At 38.1% G+C, this 24,844-nt stretch overlaps 1 protein-coding gene across 1 annotated transcript in view; it reads left to right on the top strand.

Annotated features, from left to right (window-relative positions):
- The window catches only part of LOC104586917 (DNA polymerase epsilon catalytic subunit A-like), an 89,118-nt gene that overhangs the window by 10,297 nt on the left and 53,977 nt on the right, over positions 1–24,844 (top strand). The window contains exons 5-11 of the mRNA XM_010244310.2: positions 7,327–7,487; positions 7,685–7,773; positions 7,906–8,123; positions 15,089–15,175; positions 15,281–15,415; positions 19,077–19,199; positions 21,248–21,331. Of these exons, the coding sequence (XP_010242612.1) occupies positions 7,327–7,487; positions 7,685–7,773; positions 7,906–8,123; positions 15,089–15,175; positions 15,281–15,415; positions 19,077–19,199; positions 21,248–21,331 (897 nt within the window). The remainder of the gene's footprint in view (positions 1–7,326; positions 7,488–7,684; positions 7,774–7,905; positions 8,124–15,088; positions 15,176–15,280; positions 15,416–19,076; positions 19,200–21,247; positions 21,332–24,844) is intronic.

Below are 24,844 nucleotides of genomic sequence, written 5' to 3' on the forward strand. Positions count from 1 at the left end.
TTTAGCCCAAGGTACATAATGTAATCTTAGGAGCTGTACTTGAAGTAGCAAAGAAGAGAAGAGAACCTCTGAAATGCAGTGAATGTCGAATTGTACTTGCCAGTCGACCATACTATTATTTATATATGAATATAGTACAAGGTACAAGAAATTACTGGGATGCCCTTGATTAGTGACGGGACACCCATATGACTTAAATCATTAAACAGGATTAGGCCCATTAACACAGGCCCAGTTACAAGATAAGTTAAACATAAGAATGGGCTAATAAGAACTCTTATCAGCCGAACATCACTCTAACATTCTAACACTCCCCCTCAAGCTAAGCATGGGCTAATAAGAACTCAATCATGCTTAGCTTGCCAAGTATGTCCCTGAACTTTGTTGTTGCCAGCCCTTTAGTTAATACATCTGCAATTTGCATCTCTGATGGAGTATAAGGCACATAGAGTTCTCCTGAAATAATTCTCTCTCTGACAAAGTGTCGATCAATTTCAATATGTTTTGTCCTGTCATGCTGCACGGGATTGTTGGCAATGTTGATAGTAACTTTATTATCACAATACAACTTGAGAGGACCCTCAGTCTTGATACCAAGCTCATTAAGAAGAGTTCTGAGCCATAAGAGTTCAGCAACCCCGTGTGCCATAGCTCGGTATTCTGCTTCTGCACTTGATCTTGCCACAACATTTTGCTTCTTACTGCGCCATGTGACTTGGTTTCCTCCCAAGAATGTACAGTAACCTGAGGTTGATTTTCTGTCTCCAATAAACCCAGCCCAACCAGCATCAGTGTAGGCTTCAATTTCAAGTCTGCTGTTTTTCCTGAATAGAATTCCTTTCCCTGGGCAAGTCTTCAAGTATCTGAGAATTCTTTCCACTGCTCTCATATGATGGGTCTTTGGTGAGTGCATGAATTGACTGACAACATGCACTGGATAGGCAATGTTTGGCCGAGTAAGGGATAAGTATATCAGTTTTCCTACCAATTTTTGGTACATTTCTTTATCATAGTATTCCTCACCCATTGATTCTTGTAATCCATGGTTCGGTTCTATTGGAGTGTCTGCTGGCCTGCACCTCATCATGCCTGTTTCCTCTAGGAGATCTAGCACATATTTTCGTTGACATATATAGATTTCTTCTCTTGATCTAACAACTTCAATCCCAAGAAAATATCTCGGATTTCCCAGGTCTTTGATATCAAATTCTGAAGCTAAGAACTCCTTCAGTCTCTTCATCTCTTTCACATCATTTACAGTAATCACCATATCATCCACATAAACAATGAGTGCTGTAAGTTTGTCATCCTGTCTCCTTGTAAACAATGTATGATCTACACTGCTCTGAGTGTACCCCACTTTCTTCATGGCCATACAAAGTCTCTCAAACCATGCCCGGGGAGACTGTTTCAAACCATATAATGCTTTCCTTAGTTTACACACCTTCTTTACAACATCATATCCAGGTGGGGGTTCCATGAATACCTCTTCATGAAGATCACCATTTAGGAACGCATTCTTCACATCCAGTTGATGAAGTTCCCAAGAGAATTTTGTTGCTAGTGACAGTAGAACCTTGATTGTTTGAGCTTTGCTACTAGGGCAAATGTTTCCTTGTAGTCAATTCCTTCATTTTGTGTAAATCCCTTTGCCACAAATCTGGCCTTGTACCTCTCAATTGACCCATCTTCCCTGTGCTTTACTGTGAATACCCACTTGCACCCAACAATGCCTTTCCCCTCTGGCAGGTCCACCAATTCCTACGTTCTTGCTTTCATTAGGGCTTTCATCTCTTCATTCATGGCTTCTTTCCACCTTGGATCAGATGCCGCCTCTGAGTACCTGGAAGGGACACATACAGAGGAAAGAGCAGACACAAAGGAATGATAGGTAGGGGTTAAGTGTGAGTAAGAAACATAATCAGCTATGGGATGCCGAGTGGTACAAGAACGAACAGGCTTACGGAGAGCAATAGGAAGATCCAAATCTGAATTGAGTGAGTCAGAATTACCTTGGATTGCAGAGACAGATTGATCTAAGTTCAACTAGTTGCAATCATGAGGTTGAGGGCCCTTCTTCCTTCTACTGTATGTAAGTATCTCTTTCTCTTGCCTACTTAAACCTTCAGAAGCATCAGCTGAATCTGGAGAAGTAACTGACACAATGGGAGTCTCACTAGGTTGACCCGAAATGTTACAACTAGGAGTAGTGGAAGGTGATGAAAGGGGAACAAATAAGAAGGGAGAATGAGAATCCTCTTCCAACCCACTAGTCTCCCCTGAAGAGGATTCTGAGAAGACTGGAAATAGGGTTGAGACTCAAAAAAGACTACATCTCTGGTGACATATTTTTTCTTGGAGACAGGATCATAACACTTGTACCCCTTTTGCGTTGGAGAGTACCCAAAAAAAAATTCCCTTTGTAGCCTTGGGATCCAGCTTGGTTTTCTTTGGATCCTTCACATGTATGAAGCATGTACAGCCAAAAACCCGTGGGGAAAGAGGAAATTCTAGAAGAGTGGGACACAAAACAGAGAAAGGAGTCTTCATACCCAGTACCTTAGATGGCATCCGATTTATCAGGTATGATGCAGTGAGTACAGATTGAGACCAATATTGCTTGGGCACATTGTGGTGGAAAAGTAGGGCTCGAGCTGTCTCCAATAGGTGCCTGCTCTTGCGCTCAGCAACCCCATTTTGCTGAGGGGTGTAAGCGCATGATGATTGGTGTAACATGCCTGCATCTTCCATGAATGAGTTCAGGGATCTTTCAAAGTATTCAGCTGCATTGTTTGAACGGAATTGCTTAATCTTCTTATCAAATTGTGTTTCAACCATCTTGCAAAACATCATAGTTATCCGAGGAACTTCATCACGTCTTTTTTAATAGATAAATCCAAGTGCACCGAGAATAATGGTCAATAAAACTGATAAAGTAACGGAAGCCATCAATGGAAACAATGGGTGAAGGACCCCAAACATCAGAATGAACCAAATCAAAAGGGGCTTGAATTTCATTACTAGAAATTGGATACATTGATCTACATTGTTTTGACATTTGACACACATCACAAATTAAACTCTGACTTGGAATTCCCTTACATAATTCAGGAAACAACATTGCTAAAGAAGAAAAAGACAAATGACCTAGCCTAGCATGCCACAAGTGCAGCCTAGTTATTGACTCCACACTTTTCGGACTAGTAGTAGTAGAAGCTTGTAGGGCTGAGTTGATATCTGCATCAAAATAGTAGAGTCCCCCATACTCATGACCACTCCCAATCGTTCTCCTCGTTAATCTGTCCTGGAAAACACAATGAGAAGGAAAAAAAGTTATACTGCAGTTCAAATTTTTTGTAAGCTTTGAAACAGACAACAGATTTGAGGCAAGACTAGGAACATGTAGGACTGATTTAAGAGAGCGATCATTGCTTAGGTCAACCACCCCCTTTCCAGAGATGGTGGAGAGAGACCCATCAGCTACTCTCATCTTATCCTGGCCAGACAACAAACGATATGAAGAGAATAAGGAGGACATATGTGTCATATGGTCAGTGGCTCCGGAATCAATCACCCAAGAGGTAGAATTAATGGAACTAGTTGCACTAAATGCAGAGGCTGTACCTGATTTGGCAAGAGAGGTGGAAGGTAAAGAATTGTTCTTCAGACGGGCTAATGCTCGGCTGAGAACCTCTACCTCACTAGCTGTGAAGCCCAAAGTACTTGGTCCAGAGGAGTCGACAGCCTGCCATGTGGTGGAAGAGGACACTGTCTGAGTACTCTGTGAGTTGTCACTACTATTGTTGGTGGCAAGATTCCCACTTGCTGTGTGCCCTTTATGTTGCCTTTTGTCCTTTCTCAGAGTAGCTGGCTTCAGATGAGGGTACAAGACCCAACATTTCTCCTTTGTGTGTTTCTCACCACCACAATGGGTACACTTGAGGGACTTTTTGTCTGAAAATCTATTTTCCTTAGTGGAGACTAGGGCTGAATGTTCTCCAGATAGTTTTGTTGATTGTGTTTGAGAGTCAACTTGCATCTCCTTTCTCCTTACTTCTTCATTCCTCACTAGGTAGTAGACATGGTGAAGCTTAGGTAATTCATCTCTCCCTAGAATCTGTGACCTTATACCTTCATATACAGGGTCTAGGCCCGCCAGAAACTTGAAGGCTCTGCCCTCCTCAATCTGCTTGTCATGCCTCTCCTTATCCTTGGCATTTTTCCAATCCAAAATCAAGTGATGGTCAAGCTCTTCCCAGAGGCCTTCCAGTGTTGCAAAGTATGTTGCCACGGACATGTCTCCTTGCCTTAGGGCTGCAATGTCTTGGTTCAGCCTGTAGATTCTAGCATTGTTCTTTTTTTGGCCGTATGTCTTGGATACTTTCTCCCAAATTTTAGCGGCTGTAGGGAAATGATGAACAGTTCTGGCCACCCGAGGAGTCATGGAGGCCAGCAACCAAGACATGATTGTGGCATTTTCCTTGCGCCACACGGTGTATTCAGGACTGCCAATTTCTGGTTCTTTCTTGTCTCCATCCAAATAGCCTGTGAGATCACGAGAGGTAATGAACAACCTTGCTGAGACGGACCACTCTCTGAAGTTATACTCATCCAGCAGCACACTTGTAATCTGCAAGCTGTGCAGATTAGGGTTTTCCAGGTTTGAGGACCTTGCGACAGGTCTGTTATCTCTAGAGGAAACTTCACTGGATAGTGAGGACATCCTGACTTCAGTCCTAGAGTTGTTCACAGTGCTGTAGGTGGTTCTGTTTAGGGCTGGCCGAAGTGGTCATAGTGTTCACAGTGCTGATAGAAATGTTCACAGTGCTGGTAGCACACTAGATAGACTTCACTTGGACTGAACCAGTTCGGGTACAGTAGCAAGTAAAATTTCGAGGCTGCAACTGTGCAGTGTAAGTTTTTACCACTGTGCTGTGCAGGGCTGAAGTAGGGCTGGTAACCGACTTGAAAATAGGGCTCTTTACCACTGTTCTGCAAGAGTCTTGCTGGCGCACCGAAACTACAACTGTAGAAGAGGCTCTCCCCCTTTCGGCTAGTGCTAGGACTGTTGAAATCAGTCCTCAACTAGGTCTGTCCTATACAGACCTCTCTTAGTAGCCAGATAGCTACTACTTGCTGGAAATAACCTAGTAGGACATCTACTTCTGGGTCTTACTTCCCTTGAGTCCTACAACCAAGAGAAACCCTAGGTTCGAACTTGCTTTACTCTCTTACACCCTTAGGTCTTTACTGCAGCAACCCAGAAAAGGAAGAGAGAAGATGAAAAAACAGCAAGAGAAGAGAGTGCGCCGGCTGAAACCAGGAAGAAGCTAATGCTCTGATACCATGTAATCTTAGGAGCTGTACTCGAAGTAGCAAAGAAGAGAAGAGAACCTCTGAAATGCAGTGAATGTCGAACTGTACTTGCCAGTCGACCATGCTATTATTTATATATGAATATAGTACAAGGTACAAGAAATTACTGGGATGCCCCTGATTAGTGATGGGACACCCAGATGACTTAAATCATTAAACAGGATTAGGCCCATTAACATAGGCCCAGTTACAAGATAAGTTAAACATAAGAATGGGCTAATAAGAACTCTTATCAGCCGAACATCACTCTAACATTCTAACACATAATTCTCTCCATTCAGTTTAATGGAGGTCATTTGAACATTTAGGTAGTCAGTAGGTATCATCAGATTAGATTTGCTATCACTGCTATCTCCCATTGCTGAATTCTGTTATTACTGAATTCGGCACACTGCACACTACTTGGTCACACTGATCACACTGGTTTCACTCTTGTTATTGCTGAAAATTGCACTCTTTACACAACAAACCCTACCCCACAACTACCTGAAATTTCACCACACTATATGAGGACCAGTCCCCCTTTGAATCACACAAAAAAACAACATAAACCCTAGCATACTACAGTCTGAAATCCCACCATACGATTTGAAACATACTTCCTTTTTGATTCATAGCAAAAATATGCATAGAAATCTCTTACCTCATCACCCGAAAACAAACCACAGAAAAAGAAAATCAGACCACACAAGACACCCACCGCACCACACGAATCAACCCTCTTCTCTTCATCGATTAGGGGAGGGCTTTTTAGAAACCACAGCAACCGACCATGAACAGCACAATTGGAGGCATAGAGACCTCCAAGGGAAGAGGATGACCACTCCTTTTCAGCCCTTTCCCTTATCTCCAATCGATGGCAGAGAAATCAAAAGAAAACCCTAGATTGAGTGCGCAAAAAACCGAAATCTGGGCAGATCCGAGTTGTTTAGTTGAGCTCTGATACCATATTATGATTCAGCCTGCCCTTGAGTTCTGTTAGTTTGATAACAGCCAAGAAGAGAGAAGAAGAAAGAAGAAAGAAAGAGAGAGAGAAAAGAGGAGAAACGGAGAGAAGAAAAGTCTTGTTCGAATGAGAGAACAATTACCTCTCCCATTCGGCCAGACATGTTTTATATTACTAACATAATGGAAAAGACACATGTACCCTTACTTAAGTGAGGGACACTAGTTCTAATATAATATTACAGATCAGCAACCTCAACATAAGTTTAAAGACAGAAATACCCCTACACTAACACTCCTAAAAAAGATGTGGTTTTGTATGTATTGATCGGAAGATCAGTTTGCAAGTCTTAAATTAATGAAAAATATCATTCTGTCCTTAGCCATACAAATACGAGCTTTCTGGGTTATGCAAACTTTACCTTCAATTGAACAATTTAGAAGATTATTTAAAAACAAAAAAAAACCAAATTAGAAGATCAGTAAAAAGCGGAAAAAACAAATTAGAATATCAGTTTTAGTATAGTATGGAGTTATACATCCATTATTGTACAGTCTTACCTGAGGACTGTGTTTCTCTTGAAAATTTAATAAATGTCCAATATGTGGCACTGGCAAGGAGCACAGAATCAAAAGTCCAAGGTGCTAAATCAAGAGAATGGAAAGACTGAATAGTAAGAAGTATTTTTAGTATGTGCTTGAGGATAGATGCTTTATTGAATGAAATAAAACAACATGATCTTTTTAATGGAGCCCAAATCGTCAAGACAAGATTTAGGTGAAGAATATGGTGGTTTTGGTGATGAATTAATTAGTGCATGTTGGTGTATAGTGTTTCCTAGTATTTGATCCAATAACCTGGTGACATTGTACAGTGGCGATTTCTCTCTTTCTTACATTTCTTATTAGGGGATCTCCTGTTACACCTTTTACTTTATTGTTCTAAGACCAAGAGGCTTTGGCATGTTTCTTCATAATGCGTGATGTAATTTTTTGCTTTTGCAGAAAAACCATTTGTCAGGCTTAAGAAAGTCTTATTTGAAGATATCCTTTGATACAGTTCAACAATTGATGCGTGTGAAAAATGATCTACTGCATGTTGTCGAAAGAAACCAGGCAAAGCTTGAAGCTGCAGAAGCATATGAATCTATATTAAGCGGGAAGGGGTAAGATCAACCATCTAGAGTCATTTTATTGCGTAGAGAATAATTTGTCTATTGTTATCTTTCCTGGAGGAGGTTTCTATATTTACCTTATTTTTCTGTTTAGACTGGCTTGTTCATGATATTGTTTTTTCCTGGAAGGTGTTTGCATCTCTTTCCTTGGTTCTAAAATGATTTCTTGCTTTTATCATGACTTGCAGCAAGCAAAGACCTCAAGATTTTATTGATTGTATTATTGATCTTCGCGAGTATGACGTTCCATATCATGTTCGTTTTGCCATTGACAATGGTGATTTCTTATTTCATGCTGTTGATTTTGCCTTTTTGGAGCTTAGATTTCATTTTACAGTTTTTAGATTTATATCCAATATGCTTATTTCCCCTCTTTATGAGTTCTTGTTTGTTGGGAGGTTCTTTTCAGATGTAAGATGTGGGCAGTGGTATGATGTTAGCATATCAAGTACTGGAGTTACCCTAGAGAAGAGGGCTGATCTTCTACAACGTGCTGAAGTTCATGTATGTGCATTTGATATTGAGACAACAAAACTTCCACTGAAATTTCCTGATGCGGAATATGATCTGATAATGATGATTTCGTACATGGTTGATGGACAAGGCTATCTCATAATTAACAGAGAGGTATATTTCATCACTCATGATGCTTTTGCTCTATTTTCTCTACATTTTCAATGAACCTTTTCTGATTACTTTTTCCCCTTTGATCACCCTCAGCTTATGCATAAATTTTGATATGTTGCTGTTGACATATTGCTTTCTGTTTTTGTTCCTTTCCTGAAAACCTTGGGTTCCAATGCAGATCCTCCTCTAGATTCATGCGGAAAATAATCTCTGGTTTTCTTGAGTTTTCTTTTTTTGGGTGAAAAAACTAAAAACTTCAGAACTCTTCTGGATCATCAACTAACCTTCAGTTGCTCTCCAAAAACGTTTCCTAAAACCAGATGATGGGCAGTCCTATGTTCAACTTCCTAAATACTCCATGCAGCTTGCTGATCCTAAGACTGCATGGTCACCCATGTAAAGGTTGAGTGAACCAAGTTTCTAGCTCTTCTAGATTTCTACTGAGTTGATTGATCTTCTAGTATGCTTAATTTGAAACTACAGCAGTATGTTCAACTTCGTAAATACACCATATAGCTTGATGATCCTTAGAGTCTTAGACTGCATGGTCACCTAGGAGAAGGTTGAGTAAACCAAGTCTTGTATCTCTTCTAGATTTTAAGCAAGTTGATTGATCTTCTAGTATTTGATTATTTAAGAAATTGATCTTCTAGTATGTTTAATTTGAAATTACAGCAGTATAGAATATAGAAGAGGAGAAACAAAAAGAGAAGAATACTTTATACTAGACAATCAAAATGTATGGGCCTCTATATTACTTATATATGAAATGTCAAGGCAGTTAAAATGACTAGAATGGCACTACTTGTAAAGCAACTATAAACAACCGTAAATAATGAAAAAGTAATTAAACAACTCCAGTAATAAAGGCCCACTAAGCCCACTGGAAAGAAATAAACTCATCTTTCAATAGATATCTATGATAAAATTGATAAAAAATAGATATCTATGATAAATAAGCCATATATTTAACAAGAAATGCCTACATTCAATGTCCTTACATCAAAATTAGAGGTTATGCGAAATTGGGAGTTTCTATGAAAAGGTCTAGGGAGAGAGGTTTCATTTGTAAATTGGATCTTGAAAAGGCCTATGATTTGGTGGATTGGGAGTTTCTATTAGAGGTTATGCGAAACTGTGGATTTGGGGGCAAGTGGTGTAGTTGGATTTTTGGGTGTATTAGTACTTGTCACTACTTTATTTTGGTAAATGGTATGGTGAGGGACTTTTTTCCAGCTTGCAGGGGTGTCAGGCAAGGGGGTCCACTCTCACCCTTCCTTTTTACCTTAGTAGCTGATGTGATTAGTAGGATCATTACTAAGGCTGATAGTGAAGATGCCATTAGGGGTTGGAGAATAGGGAGACACCAAGTCCCTATCACCCACCTTCAGTTTGCAAATGACCTAATGATCTTTTGTGAGGAGGTTTTAGCGAAAAGGTAGCAAACCTAAAGGAGCTAATCAAAGGATTTGAAAGCATTTCTAATTTGAGAATAAATTTGGAAAAGAGCTGCATAGCGGGTATAAATTTGGACGTAGGGGAGGTTGAGGCTATTACGGAGTGCCTTGAGTGTTCCACCTTTGCTTGGCCTATGTCATACTTAGGGCTTCCTTTAGGGGCAAATCCTAGGGAGAGTAGATTTTGGACTCTAGTGATAGAAAAGTTTGAGAAGAGATTAGCCTCATGGAAGAGGAATTATGTCTCTTTAGGAGGGAGAATTACCCTAATAAGAGTTACCTTGGCTAACTTACCTACCTATTTTTTGTCTGTTTTTAGGATACCAGTTAGGGAAGCTAGGAAACTGAAGAAGTTGATGAGGGATTTCTTATGGGAGCCGGGACAAGAAGAAAAGGATCACTTGGTTAATTGGGAAATTGTGTGCAGAAGTAATGTTTTCCCATCTTGGTCTTTTATTTATCAAAAAAAAAAAATTGTGTGCAGAAGTAAAGAAGAGGGGGGTTTGGGACTTGGGAGGGTAACTAGAAAAAATCAAGCTCTGTTAGGGAAATGGTTGTGGCGATGGCCATTGGAAAGAGAGAGATTGTGGCATGAGGTGGTGGGAAGCATTCATGGGAGGTTAGAGAATGGATGGGGTACTGGTGTATCAAGGCAAGCTAACCTAGTAGCACCTTGGAAGGCTATTCACAACACACTTCCTCAATTCCTCAATTTTATCAGGTATGAAGTTTGTTCTGGCAACACTGTTCATTTTTGGGAAGATATTTGGATAGGAGACGCACCTTTAAAGGATCTGTTCCCTTCGCTATTTTCTGTTTCTTTGTACAAAAAAGAGGTGGTCTCAAAATTTGTCTTACCTTTGGGAACACCCTTAGATGCTACTTGGGATTTTGGGTTTCGTAGGGGACTTAGAGATGATGAAATTGAATCTCTTTCTGTCTTGCTTGGTTGTCTTAATTAGGTTTGTTTGGATCCCTCCAAGCCAGATAAGAGGGTATGGACTCCTAGACCCAATGGAACCTTTACTTGTGCTTCTTTCTTCAAGTCCATCTCTCAACTTTTTACTCACCAACCCTTTCCGTCAAAAGAAATTTGGTGCAGGCCAGTTCTCCAAAAAATTATGGCGTTTTGTTGTGAAGTATTCCATGGGAAAGTAAACACTCTAGATAGCCTACAAAAGCGAAGACCTTTCCTCTGTATTTCTCCTAATTGGTGTATCCTCCGTAGAGCTCACGGTGAGGATTGTTACCACCTATTAATATCTTGTCCCTTTTCTGCAGACCTTTGGGCTTGGCTACTTTCGTTGTTTGGGAGTAGTTGGAGTCTACCAGCAGAAGTTCACATGCTCTTCAACCATTCTACCTTTTATTGGCCTACAAAAATAGGGAGAATTATATGGAGATGTGCTCGTGCTGCCTTGATTTGGACTCTTTGGGAAGAAAGGAATGTTAGAATTTTTCAAGAAAAGGAAAGGAGCAGTCAAGAATTGAAAGACTGTGTGTTAAATAGGGCAATACCTTGGCTGAAGTCCTTGGAAATCTTTCATCAATTCTCCTTTAATAACCTTTGGAGAAATTGGTCAGCAGTAGCGAGGTGTTCATCCCTAAAGGACAAATCAATTACAAGCTGGTCTCCTGCATCCAAAGGCTCTCTGAAGTTGAATTTTGATGGAAGTAGCATGGGTAATCCAGGATTATCCGGAATGGGAGGTGCTTTGAGAAATGAGAAGGGAGAGATTTTGTTGCTCTACTCAGGTCCCTTGGGAATTGGGGACTCCATCAGGGCAGAACTTTTAGCTGTTGTACAAGGGGTGCAATTTGCAAACCAGCTGGGGGTACAACACCTAACAATGGAGGGGGATTCCAAAGTGGTGGTGGGTTGGTTGAAAAATCCTGAAGAGGCTATGTGGCGTTACAAGAATGAAATGAAGAAATTTAGTTGGTTGACAAGGAATATGTTGGTCACTGTACAGTGGGTGGGGAGATCAGCAAATACTTTGTCAGATGTGTTAGCTAAGCAAGGGGTAAATAGGGAAGAATTGTTTTGGGCTCAGTTGTGATTCTTGCTTTTCTTTCCTAGTTTACTTGTAAGATTCAAGGAGGGGCTGCAGCTCGCGCCTCTCCTTGGGATGTTGTATGAACTCACTCTAAATCTGCTTCTGAATTAATAAATTTATTATCATTCATAAAAAAAAACTCATAGCTGTGATATTACACAAAAAAGCAAGAAAATCGCATCCTGAAAGCTTGAAGTGGTAACCTAGCTGCCCAACCTCCTACAATTGATATGATCCAATGGTTTTGATGTTTCTTTTTGGAATATCCTATGCTGTTTTCCCCTCACAGAAATTCTCAACAAGTTTCACTTTCAAGTCAAGTGAAACAGGTTTGTAAGATTTTCAATTTGTCTAGAGATGTACAGATACTACTTGAACATTACCACAAAGTTTTGATGCTTATTGCATCATAGTGCTTTATAATTTATAGAAATCAATACAAGATAGTACCAGTTGATAAAATACAGAAGTTTGAATATAGATGTGATCTCAAGACGATTAACATGATTCATGCCATTAGCATAAATTGATAAGTTCTGGCCTTTGTCAACCATAATGTGTCTGGGGGGGGGTCTTCAGGTCTAGTAGCTTGATTTTTCTAGTCATAGTTTGTGTTTTAAATTTCACACTAATTTGTTAAGTTGTTTTGTTTTATTGTGATAGTGGTAATTTTGTAATTTCAGTTTTTTCTAGGTCTAGTATGCAAATGGATTTAAGAAGGTGATGACAAAGAATCAAAAGAAGAAATTGAAGAGAGTTTTTTTTTTTTTGATAAGTAAATTGAAGAGCAATTTGCAAGAGGAAGTTTATTTTCACTCCTTTCATGAAGAATGCCTTTTGAGCACCCTATTTATTAGGGGTGAGCATGGGCCAGACCAAGCTGGGCTTAGCACCCATGATAAGTGCTTGGGCCTGGGGCCCTGGCTCTATAACTTTTTGATGAATTGTGGCTCTATAACTTTACATACAATATATTAAATGTGCACAATATTTTATATTTTAAGACAAAATATATGTATACCAACTGATGGTGGCTCAGTTGGTAGGATCTCTGACTCTTTGGAGTAGAGACCTGATATCAAATCCCACTGCCACCAAGGTTTTGGGGGGGATGGCATACCATATATGATATCAAATATTTATATAATATGTATTATATGTGTCATATTATAATATTTTATATATAATATATAATACAATATAAACTAACACACATGCAAACACACATTGGGCCCAGGCCCAGCCTGCAAATCTCTGGGCTTGATGCGGCTGGTGCTGGGCTATAAATGGTCGTCCCCACTACTGATGAACACTGAAAATATCACAGAGATTCTTCAATGGTTTCCTTGTTTTATGGATGTTAATGCGTGGAATCAGATGAAGACTCTTTGTGGTTAACTCTTTTTTGGTTTTTCGGAATGGAGAAAGCATTAGGTTTTTGAAAATGGGGGCTGGTAGAGTTTTTGATGCTTTACAATTCTTGAGGACAAAGATATGGTCACTTTTACAAGCTCGTTGAAACTTGAAAGCTTTAATGGTGATTGCAGAAAATTGAAAAGACAAAGTAGTAAGAAGAAAGAGGAGAGATTAGTTACGTTATCCTTTTGAACCCTGGGATTGGTGTCAAACCAACTACAGAAGTTACATATGCCCAACTGTAGATAAACATGTTAACTCTCAAGACACATGAAAAGTTGTGTAGTTAATAATATTCTTTCATGAACATGGCAGGAGAATAAAATGGTTTATATGTGGTTCTGCCTGGGTTCCTTTTGGGTATAACCTTAACTTGTATAATGTTATCTCTTAGAAATTTACAAGTAGGTCAACTGGAATAGGCTATTTGATTAGGCTTTAGTAGCCAATGGGAACTGCATGCTAGGTCATGGGCCTGATTTGCTTTACTTGGTTATATATATTGAATCTATAAATATATATTTGGTGACAAATGCCCAAAAATGTATCAATTCTGATCGCTTGGCAATGCTACAATAAATTATGAATTTAAAGTTTATAATGAGGTGATTATTTGGTGCCAAAATTTTAGATGGCCTCTGTTTGATGGATATTGGATGCATTTTTTTCTCGGAAATCTTGTAGTCTCTCCTAAAGATGTTGAAGGGCATACTTATACTTGGAAGGAGGATGTTAAGTGTATGTTCTCTAGGGTGATCATTTCTAGCCTGCTTGGGCCTGGGTTTGTGTTAAGGCCTGGCCTGCAATTTATTTATATATTAGTATATTATATACATATACTTCATACACACGTTTTCTTTTATATTATATGATTATGATATATTATACATATATATATTATATAATGACACAGAATAAATTTTATATGTTATATAAATTATAACATATATTTATACATATATTATATGTAACGTAATATAAGTATTAAATATTAAATATATAATGTATTAATGACATAGGGGACCATGTCTGTATAGATCTGGTGTCCTGGGCCCGGGCTATAACCCTTATCATAGGTGCTAAGCCCAGCCCATGATCACTCCTTGTTACTCTCTATTAGATCCTTGTACAATTCTTTGATCTGGGACTTGGCTAGTTCTTTTGCAGTTGGATGGATAATAGATTTTGAGGATCCTAGGGTGGGGGCCTTCATTTAGTTGGTGGCATGCTGCTGCTAGCCACTTGGTAAGTTGGTGGAGCTTAAGATGGGCACTGAATGGGTTGTGCCTTGTGCATGGTTATTTGTGCATTTTTTTGATCGATAACAGAAATATATTCAATCATTGAACAATATAGAATGGTACATAGTAGGAAAAGGAGAGATAAACTCTCTTATCTCTCCTGAAGATATATAGATTACAAACAAGCCCAAAATAAGTGATTTCTTCCAACCCCTTGAGGTATTGTCATGACCTTGATTCAATTAACTGAAAGAACCCTGTGAGGTATTGTCGTGACCTTGATTCAATTTGAGCTTTCAAATTGCATTATGTTGGGGAATTTAGAAGTAGAGATTTGGGGTAATCTTTGACGAAACTTGGCTCTGTTCTTTTGTTGGATGAAATGATTTAATGATTCTTACAGATATCAAGCAAGAGGTATAAGGTATTGGCTTCCTAATTTGGGAGAGGCTGGTATTGTGTATTGAGAATGTCTTCCTCTCATATTCTACTATTTGAATATAACTTACAGATCTTTTGCTCTTTATTTGAATATTGCCCTACTTCGTTTTTCCATTTTCCGACATCCATGCCTAAAACACTTACTGATCATGTCTCTGACAGGGCAATAGTAGATTTTGGGATCTCTGAGTTGCTAGTGGAAAGGAAAGAAGATGCATAAAAACCTTACTGTTAACTGTTAAGATAATAGTTAGGCACCACTCATGCATTTCTTTTTGGAATATCTAAATTCTCATAAGAAGCTGAGTTCTTTTTGTGGCATTATTTATTCAAGTGTGTCATTTTTCTTTCAGTGTGTGGGGGAGGATATAGAAGATTTGGAGTATACCCCAAAACCAGAATTTGAAGGATGTTTCAAGGTGAAAAATGTTAAGAATGAGGTAATTATTTGTAACTATTAGTTTTCTCTTTCAATTTTGAGATATATCTGGGTTGTCCATCTCCAAAACTCTGTCTGTTTTTCACTTTTCCATTCTTCCTTGTAGGAAGAACTCCTTAGACAATGGTTTGCCCATATGCAAGAAGTGAAGCCTGGTATTTATGTGACCTACAATGGTGATTTTTTTGATTGGCCATTCTTGGAAAGTAGAGCAGTTCATCATGGAATCATAATGAGTAATGTATGTTCCTTCATTATCATCAGTCTGCTCGTCATTTTATTTGCTCAGTACCAGTCACTGAAGATACCTATTACGTTAGCATTCATCAAAAAAAAAAAAAAAGATACCTATTATGTTAGATGTTTCCACACTTCTACTGCAGAAGCTGGTTAACATCAATAAAGGGCTAAAGGCTCTCATTTCCATATTACTGCCACTTTGATTGTTATGCTTCTTATGGGTGGTGATAAATCAAGCATTAGTTGGCTGCATGGAATCTGTAGTGGTTCTAATTCTCTTGTGTGTGATGTTCATTGCTGCCCATTCATTATCTAGGTCAAATCAAGTGACAATATGTTTAAAGTATGACCAGATCTGGGTTGTCTAGGCAAGAAAATTTTCTTGGTTACTAGATCATATCCTTCCTTTTAATGACACTGTTTACTTTGCATTATAAGTTACTTGCTTTGGCCCAAAAGCTGTGCATAACTTCACATTGAGCTTTTATTTCCTGATTTCCCAACACTATGGTTGGCACAGTTGGTTTTTTTCCCTTCCCTTCCTTTTCAATTTGGTCTATATTGTTTGTCTTATTTGTTTGATGATTGTCACACACTTATAAATTTTGATCTTTTTGTTATACTTTCCTTTTTTCTAAATGTAGAAAGGACAGGGTCGGAAGTGAAGCCATTTGAAGGAACCTAGGAGTAGCTCCAATAAGTGATAAAATGAGAGAAGACAGACTAAGATAGTTTGGTCTTGTGAGAGAAGATCATCCAAAATGCCCATAAGAAATGATCTGTTGCAAGTGGAAGGGGCTAGAAGAATTAGGGGTAGACCAAAACGGGCATGCTTTGAAGAAGTAAGAGATAATTATTTATCCAAAAAATTAGTAAGAAATATTTAAGCACTCATAATCTAACAATAGATATGGCACTGAACAGAACATAATGGCGAAACAGGATTCATGTACTCCATATAGTTGGGGCAAGGCTTAGATGATGATGATGATGATGATGATGATGATGATGTTATACTTTTAAAACTTGTAATGCCTTCTTTTCTTATTTGTTTGACAATTGCTATTTACTTTTAAATTTACATTTTTTGTTATACTATTTCTTTAATGTTTTTTAACATTTTAACATGGATGAAGGTATCAGTACAGTCAACTTATCCACTTAATATGATAGGATATTGATGAATCATGCATAAGGACATACTTATAAAAAAATCATGCCTAAGGACAAGATACTTGAGTAGGATCCATATTTTCTCATCAGTCGAACACTCTGGCTTAAAAATCTGATAGTGATCCATATCTTCCCACATTGCTCTAAGAGATGATTATTAATCTAATGAGGATGGGTTCTCTCCTAGCACAATGGGTAGATACAGGTAATGTTCTGCTGACTGAGAGTGACTTTATTATTGCGTTCCATCTCTTTTGCAATTTTGAGGAACAAAAAACCACTGCTTATGTTTGGGAGTATTGAATGAAGAAGCCAAGATATCATAATTACATTTTCAGAGGCATACTTCTTGTATGTGAGGTCGTCCTGCTGGGTTCCTCAAATTTTCTGGTGATATACTCCTGGTTACCTCTGCTACTAATATGCCTGAACAGTTGCACTCACTTGGGACTCTAAAATTGCTGGAAACCCTTGGTGTCAATATATCTGCCATCTCCAGACATGATGGATTGCTTTCAGGTCATATTTCAGGATAAAAAAAAACACTACTTGTGAGAGCAGTTAGCCACTTCATGTTAAACCAGATCCACTGAACATTTTACCAATGCTTCAACACAACCAACATAGCAGAAAATGGTTGAAGCAACGTCAAACACCTCCACAAAGGTCCACATGCTTTCAACAGTGTTCTTCATACTATCTGCAGTTCACAACATGTATAACTGCTCAAGTAATACCATCCCCAATCAACAAATCATCCTTGAACTTAATCCACGATCCAGAGAGCTGGCAGCAATTATTTCTCATAACTTTTGATCCTCTATTTCATCCTTTACCAGACAGGTGAGTCTCCTTCACTAAACCTTGGTATTGTCCATACACCAGATGACATTATCCATACAGCATGGCGATACCAAGTTGTAGAGTGAAGATTGAGAAGAGCTCCTTAGAATTGAGAAAAGGCTCTGTACCAAGTTGTAATTCTCAATATGTAGCAGGTATTGCTCAAGTGAAATGTGCAAGAATTGAGTGAAAGAAATGGAGAATACAGAGGAAATAAGAAGAGAATCTGATGGCATCAAATCCCTAATCTTTTTACTTGAGTATCTGTAATGGCGAAATTGCAATATTACCCCTATGAAAGCATACACCACTACATCATCTCCTATGGTCTCAATGTTTCGTGACACTTTCCCATTCTAAAACTTCTTTCACTTGTTCTTTCTTTGAAGAATAAATAGAAACATACCAGCATTTGACCTTCTCACCTCCATTGGATGGCTCATATTTCCATTCTTATGTTGCCTATTTCATCACTTCATCTAACTTGGGATCAGCATTCACAAATCCCTACGAGACAATTTCCAATAATTCAAACCATTCTCTTAATTTACCCATACATGGCATAATAATTCTGCCTTGCCCTACCCCATAAGAATCTTCCTTGCAATGATGGAACATCTCACCAGAAGCTTGCAGAAACCATTGTACCTCAAGTATTTCTATGTGAAGAACACAAGTTATTGTGTTTCTTCCTCCACAAATTTACTCTCTTCTTGCATCAAATGATTTATTCTTATTTTGTTGAAATATTTAATGTACACGAGTATATAATGAAAAGTGCTTGCCCCAGAGTCTTCCACTAGTTTTGCTGTAGCTGTGTTGATGATCATGTCAATGCTTTAAAGTTTGTCTATATACATATTGACATTTCTCCATGTTTCGCTATTTATCCTTGTTTTCTTGATCCTTCTCTGCTTTTTAGTTTTAAATATCTTGGGAGAAGATTGGGCCTGAGTGCACAACACAAATAATTGCTGCCAGCCAAGAGCTGGCATCTAGCTTTTGGCCTTTTGGCATTTTCTTGGTTATCATGCTGATGCCCCATAATCTATTTACACGCATAATAATTCCAAAATTGGCCCCTCAGTTATTTCTCCTTGTTTCATTTATTATTGTTCACTTTTTGGTTTTAAAATTGTGTTTGGACATTAATTCCACGGAAATCTTTTCAACCAATAATAGCTAATGTTTTCAGAAACTGGATGATTTCTTATATGCAACAATTAAGGATGTGGTTGGATCATAGTTTCTGTCTACCATCAGTTCCTCTTTCAGAAGTCTGGCTGCTGCAACCAGTAGCAGTGTTTACGTTTTCACTTTGAATCTGAAGCCAAACCATCAAACAATTTTTTTCAAGTTATATGGTTTTCATGGAATATACAAAAAATAGAAACCTTGATGCTAAGCATCATGTTTTGACAATATTTCTAGCACTCTCTTATTGTGATTCTCTGTGTCTGGATGTAATTTTCTATATAGGATGCTTTATTTCTATGTTTCATTGGATGGTTTGTATATCAAATTATCAATGTAAATTGTTTACTTGCATGCATCTTGAATCTGCGATGAATCATTAATTTTGTGGTGATCTAGAACTCCATTTTTAAATGCATTTTATATACTTAGTTTTCTCATTGAGTTTGCAGGAGTTGGGATTTCAATGTGATAAGAATCAAGGGGAATGCCGTGCTAAATTTTCTTGTCATTTGGATTGCTTTGCTTGGGTCAAACGTGATAGTTATCTACCTCAAGGGAGCCATGGTCTAAAGGTATGAGAAAAAGGTTTCATATCCAGATTAAGTCCTTTCTAACTTGTTTTTATTGAGATTGAATAATTTTACCTAAAGAAAAGGCCACTTTATGAAAAAAGAGGACAGGCAGTCCTCTTAGAAGTTAACATTGATGATGTTGACTTCCTTCCAACATTCAAAGGCTGGTTATTAGTAATGACAATGAACTTTTTTTCTTTGTCTTAAAGGGTTCTTTTGATTTGGGGTGCATCAGACTTATTGTTTATATTTTTGAGCTGATGGCCCTTTGTATAGCTTTTCAAAGGGGTAAGGTTTTTATGTCCCTCCTAGTTATTCCTTAGTTTTCTTATTAATGCACTTGAAAGAAGAAGAAGAAGAATTGTTTATTGTATTATAGGTTTGGAGAGAAGAGAGAGAGAGAGAGAGTGAGTGAAAAGAGGAGAAAAGAAAGAAGCGTTTCGGTGGTGAATGATTTTCCACCCAATACACTCCTTTATTTATAGCTTTTAGGATCCTTACAAGAATAGGAAATAAACAAAAAATAGAAACAATAAGGCCAGCTGGCCCAACTTAACAGAAATTAGAAACTTCTACTAACAAAAATTAGAAACTACTAATTAAACAAATTAGAAACAACTAGGTGTGGGTATGAAACCACACACACTAGAGCCTGAGTGTGGGTATGAAACCCTACACTCATGGCTAACCAACTATTTCTTCACTCCCCCTCAAGTTGGGAGTAGATATTTGTCATGCCCAACTTGCGTGGGGCCACTCTGTCCGTAGGGTAGAATGTACCTAGTCTATCTGTTATGTTATTCTGTTATTCTAGTTCTGTTATTTACTTTTCAGGTTTTTATATTGTTAAGTGTTATGATGTAAACACCAAGGGCAGATATGTCCTTTCATGTAACTAGCATAACATATAAATATTAAATTGAAGTGGCGGCGGCAGATCATTTGAGAATCTGTCATTCCTTTCAAACCTGTGTTCTACTGCTCTCTCACTACTCTTTCTCCTCTTTCTTCTTCACTTTCTCTTCTGTTCGAACCTAAATTTTCTTAGTGCCCAAGACTGATAGCAGTCTTGAGCATCTTCAAAAACCAAGGCTATTAATAATTGAAATGATGTCAAAACAAAGTCCGGGAAGAGATCACAAGCCATTGTCAGAGATTCATATTCACTCTATGGAAAATGTCTAGGCAAATTATTATTGACAAAGAAAAGTTAGAAAAGTTTAGTTAAACTATTTATGTTGGTTATGTGATTAGCCAGATCTGCCATTCTCAGCTTTTTCTTACTGCTATGAACTATCATGTAATTATATATATATATATATATATATATTTTTTTTTTTGAGAAATGGTGATGATTTTATTTATAGATGGATAAAAGGCTGTTGAGGGAGAAATTTCCTCCACAGCCATGTAATTATATTTTTTCTTGTTTTCTCATGTTGTGATAATCATATTACGGATACCATATGTAATACAGAACAGTAATTACATCCTGTTGTGAGTGTACCATTGTTGTAGTTGTGTATGGGTAACAATTTCTGATCCAACCCCACATGACCCACCCAACCCATCCACTTCTAATCCACCCATTTAAGATATGGATCTAATATGTGTTGAATCACCGTTATGGGTATTGAGTAAACTGCATGAAACAATTCTGGTACATCTCTTTCTCTCTCCCCCTGTTTATTTTTTTTTGCAGAATGAATTAAGTCAAACACACTGAGACTAGCTCACATAGGAACATGGATAGTGCAACCCAGTTGTTAAACCTTGGACTTCAAATTTTGTAAAGTTTATTCTAAATCCTAATAACGCTATGAAGTTATGAAGATCAGACCCTCCATGTACCCAAGCATTATTAGCATTTATATTATGACTTTTGACACATGGCTCAAGTCAATATTGTTTCTGCTTTAATATATAAAATCATATTGTAGATTCGTACTACTCAGTTGACAGATTCCCAGCTACTAGAATTGCATCACGAATATTAAATTGATACTAGTTTTGGTGCTTGTTGATTCATTTTTGTGCTTGTCTTTTAGGCTGTTACAAAGGCTAAGCTGGGTTATGATCCCCTGGAGGTGAATCCTGAAGATATGGTTCGGCTTGCCATGGAACATCCCCAGGTATGTGCAACTGCAAATGCTACATCTTCTGTTAATAAAAAATGAGGTGTGATCTTGAGTAATGGAAGATGGAAATGATGGGTGTGAACTGCGAATTGGAAATTTCTTGAACACAAGGCTGGATTAGATGTAAATGTAATACTTATAGACTGTGCATGACAAAAACAGAACACCATAGTCTGGTAATTTACAAGCACAATAATGAGAGAAAGATATCCACAGTTTATAGATTTAATATGCCCTTTTAACTTGAAGAATAAAAAGGTGTAAACCTCAAGGATCAATGATTATTTTGTGGTTTAATGAAAAATATATATTTTATACATTTTTATAGTTCAAAATATATGGGAGAAGCACTTTAGTAATTATGGGCTAAATAAAAAGAGTAAAAATGAGAAGCCACTAGGGAAAATCAAGTTCTATTAGTTTCTCTTAGTGTTGTAGGAGAGTTCAATGGCAAAAAGGGCTAATCAAGTTTTTAGTTCTATTGGATAAATCAAGTGGGATTTTTGTTTTTGTTATTCTAAATCAAACATCCCAAGTGTTAACAAATTAATAAAAATCAAACAAACTTATCCATGGGGTAAAATTGTAAAATAAATGTTTCCTAGTGGTTATAACATTCAGATTACAGAACAACTTAACTGTATTTTGAGATCCATAAAAGAGGAAAAGCAAATCTTCACCGCTTAGAGCTCAGAACTGTTCCCAGGAATTTTTTGCTTTTCAGAAATCAGGGACCAGATTTAGTTAGCACCACCTTAGTGTCACTACATGTCTTGTAAAGCAAAGGAAAAACTAAAAATAATTGAACATGAAATAAGAGTAAAAGAAGAGAGAAAACTGGAGAGAGGCAAAAGGTTCTGCTGCCACCCCTCTTTCTCATATATATACTAAGAGATAAAAGAAGATACAGTGACCATAATACCCCAGACCACCCATACCAAAGAATAAATAATAACAAATAAATCAATATCTACAAGACCATGAAAGGAGCTTTAAACTAAGAAATAACAATAAAAAAATAAAAAAGTCGGAACTGATTTCTCAACATCATTTCTTAGAAACTTACAAATTACAAATATGCACAATTGCACATTATTTTTGACAACCTTGATTTGCTAAATCATTAGACTAAGTACATGCTCATCATTAAAACTTTAATATTCAAAGCCCTTTTATTGATTTAACGATTACAAGCTAAACTTACAACATACAATCATATATTCATGAATCCATTTTCCCCAGTTTCCTCAATACAATTGGTTGTTCACTGTTTGCTGAGTTCTCATTAGGTTTCATTCATAATTGTCAAGGCGGCATCTAGGCAATAAGATAATTTCTGGGATCACTTACTCCTTGCCTTGTTTTTTTTAGACAAGAGGTGTAACAATGTTAGGTTTAATGCATCAAATCACATTGCATAAATAAGTTAAAAGAGTGTGAAAACATCATAAAAGATCAATTTCCAATTTGGAGATCCATAAAAAAGGTTTAGGGGATACTGTGATAATGATGGAAAAGTAATGCATTCACTGTAATAGAGGTTCAACTGGTTGCTTTCATCGTGTGTTAGTGACGAGTATGTAGGGGTATTTCTGTCTTTATACTTATGTTGAGGTTGCTGATCTGTAATATTATATTAGAACTAGTGTCCCTTACTTAAGTAAGGGCACATGTGTCTTTTCCATTATGTTAGTAATATAAAACATGTCTGGCCGAATGGGAGAGGTAATTTTTCTCTCATTCGAACCGGACTTTTCTTCTCTCCTTTTCTCCTCCTTTCTCTCTCTCTTTTTTTCTTCTTTCTTCTCTCTCCTTCGCTGTTATCAGACTAACAGAACTCAAGGGCAGGCCGAATCATAACATGGTATCAGACCACAACTAAGCAACTCGGATCTGCCCAGATTTCTGTTTTCTGCGCACTCAGTCTAGGGTTTTCTCTTGATTTCTCTGCTATCGATTGGATATGAAGGAAAGGGCTGAAAAGGAGTGGTCGCCCTCTTCCTTTGAAGGTCTCTATGCCTCCAGTTGCGCTGTTCATGGTCGGTTGCTGTGGTTTCTAAGAAGCCCTCCCCTAATCGATGAAGAGAAGAGGGCTGATTCGTGTGGTCTGATTTTTTTTTGTGGTTTGTTTTTCGGGTGATGAGGTAAGAGATTTCTATGCATATTTTTGTTATGAATCAAATAAGAAGTATGTTTCAGATTGTATGGTGGGATTTAATACTGTAGTGTGCTAGGGTTTATGCTGTTTTTAGTGTGATTCGAAGGGGGAGTGGTCCTCATATGGTGTGGTGAGATTTCAGGTAGTCGTGGGGTAGGGTTTGTGGTGTAAAGAGTGCAATCTTCAGCAATAACAAGTGCTGAAACTAGTGTGATCAAGTAGTGTGCAGTGTGCCGAATTTAGTAATAACAGAATTCAGCAATGGGAGATAGCAGTGATAGCAAATCTAATGTGGTGATACCTATTGACTACCTAAATGTTCAAATGACCTCCATTAAACTGAATGGAGAGAATTATGTACCTTGGGCTAAATCTGTAGAAGTTTTTTTGAAGGCAAAGAAGAAGGTGAAACACATAAGGGAGGAGAAACCCTTCACTGATTCTCATGAGTATGATGACTGGGAACAAGAGGATGCACAAATTATTACATGGTTATGAAACAGTATGGAATCCAAGATTAGTGTAAATTTCATGTTTCTTGACATTGCCAAGGATGTGCGGGACCGTGCTAAGAAATTGTATTATGGTCAAGACAATACAACTAGAGTATATCAGCTGTATTAGGAATACTTTAATCTGCAATGGGGCAATCAGAGTCTTGAGGAGTACTATGCTAGTATGAGAAACATTCGTAATGAGTTGAATGTTTATCACCCCCTCACTTCTGATGTCAAAATTCAGCAACAATAGAGAGAACAACTAGATGTGACTCGATTTTTGGTGGGGCTGAAATCTGAGTATGAACCAGTGGGGGCTCAGATACTAGGAGGGTCAGCTCTCCCTTCCTTAGAAGAGGTGTTTGCTCGACTTCAGAGGATTTCTATTGGATCTACTAAGAACTCTAATGTTTCTAATAGATCAGCCTTTGCAGTATCAAGGGGTTGTGGTGTTAGAGGTGGAGCTCGGGGAGCTCAGTCTGGCCGTAGTGGTAGTAGTGGTCTGGTATATGGCCATAGTGGTGGTGGTGGACCTATATATAACCGTGGTGGTGGTCGTACTGGAGGTAGAGATTCAGGGGGAGCCCGCGACAGAGGACGTGGCTCGGGTCCGAGGAGGTGTACTCATTATGGTAAGGATGGACATACCATTAATTATTGTTATGACTTGCATGGTCCACCCTCAACTTGGGCCAATCATGCCATGACTAGTGACACCAGTTTCAGACAGGAGAGTCATTCAGCTGATCAGATGCCTCCTACATCCACAGATGTTTCCGAGAAGGAGATGGTAAGTGTTCCCCGTGATGAGTATGAGAGGTTTGTCCAATCCACATCTCAGCAGAATACGAC

This window comes from Nelumbo nucifera, chromosome 2 (genome assembly GCF_055504915.1).
Source record: "Nelumbo nucifera cultivar China Antique chromosome 2, China Antique-T2T, whole genome shotgun sequence".
NCBI classification, from domain to species: Eukaryota; Viridiplantae; Streptophyta; class Magnoliopsida; order Proteales; family Nelumbonaceae; genus Nelumbo; species Nelumbo nucifera.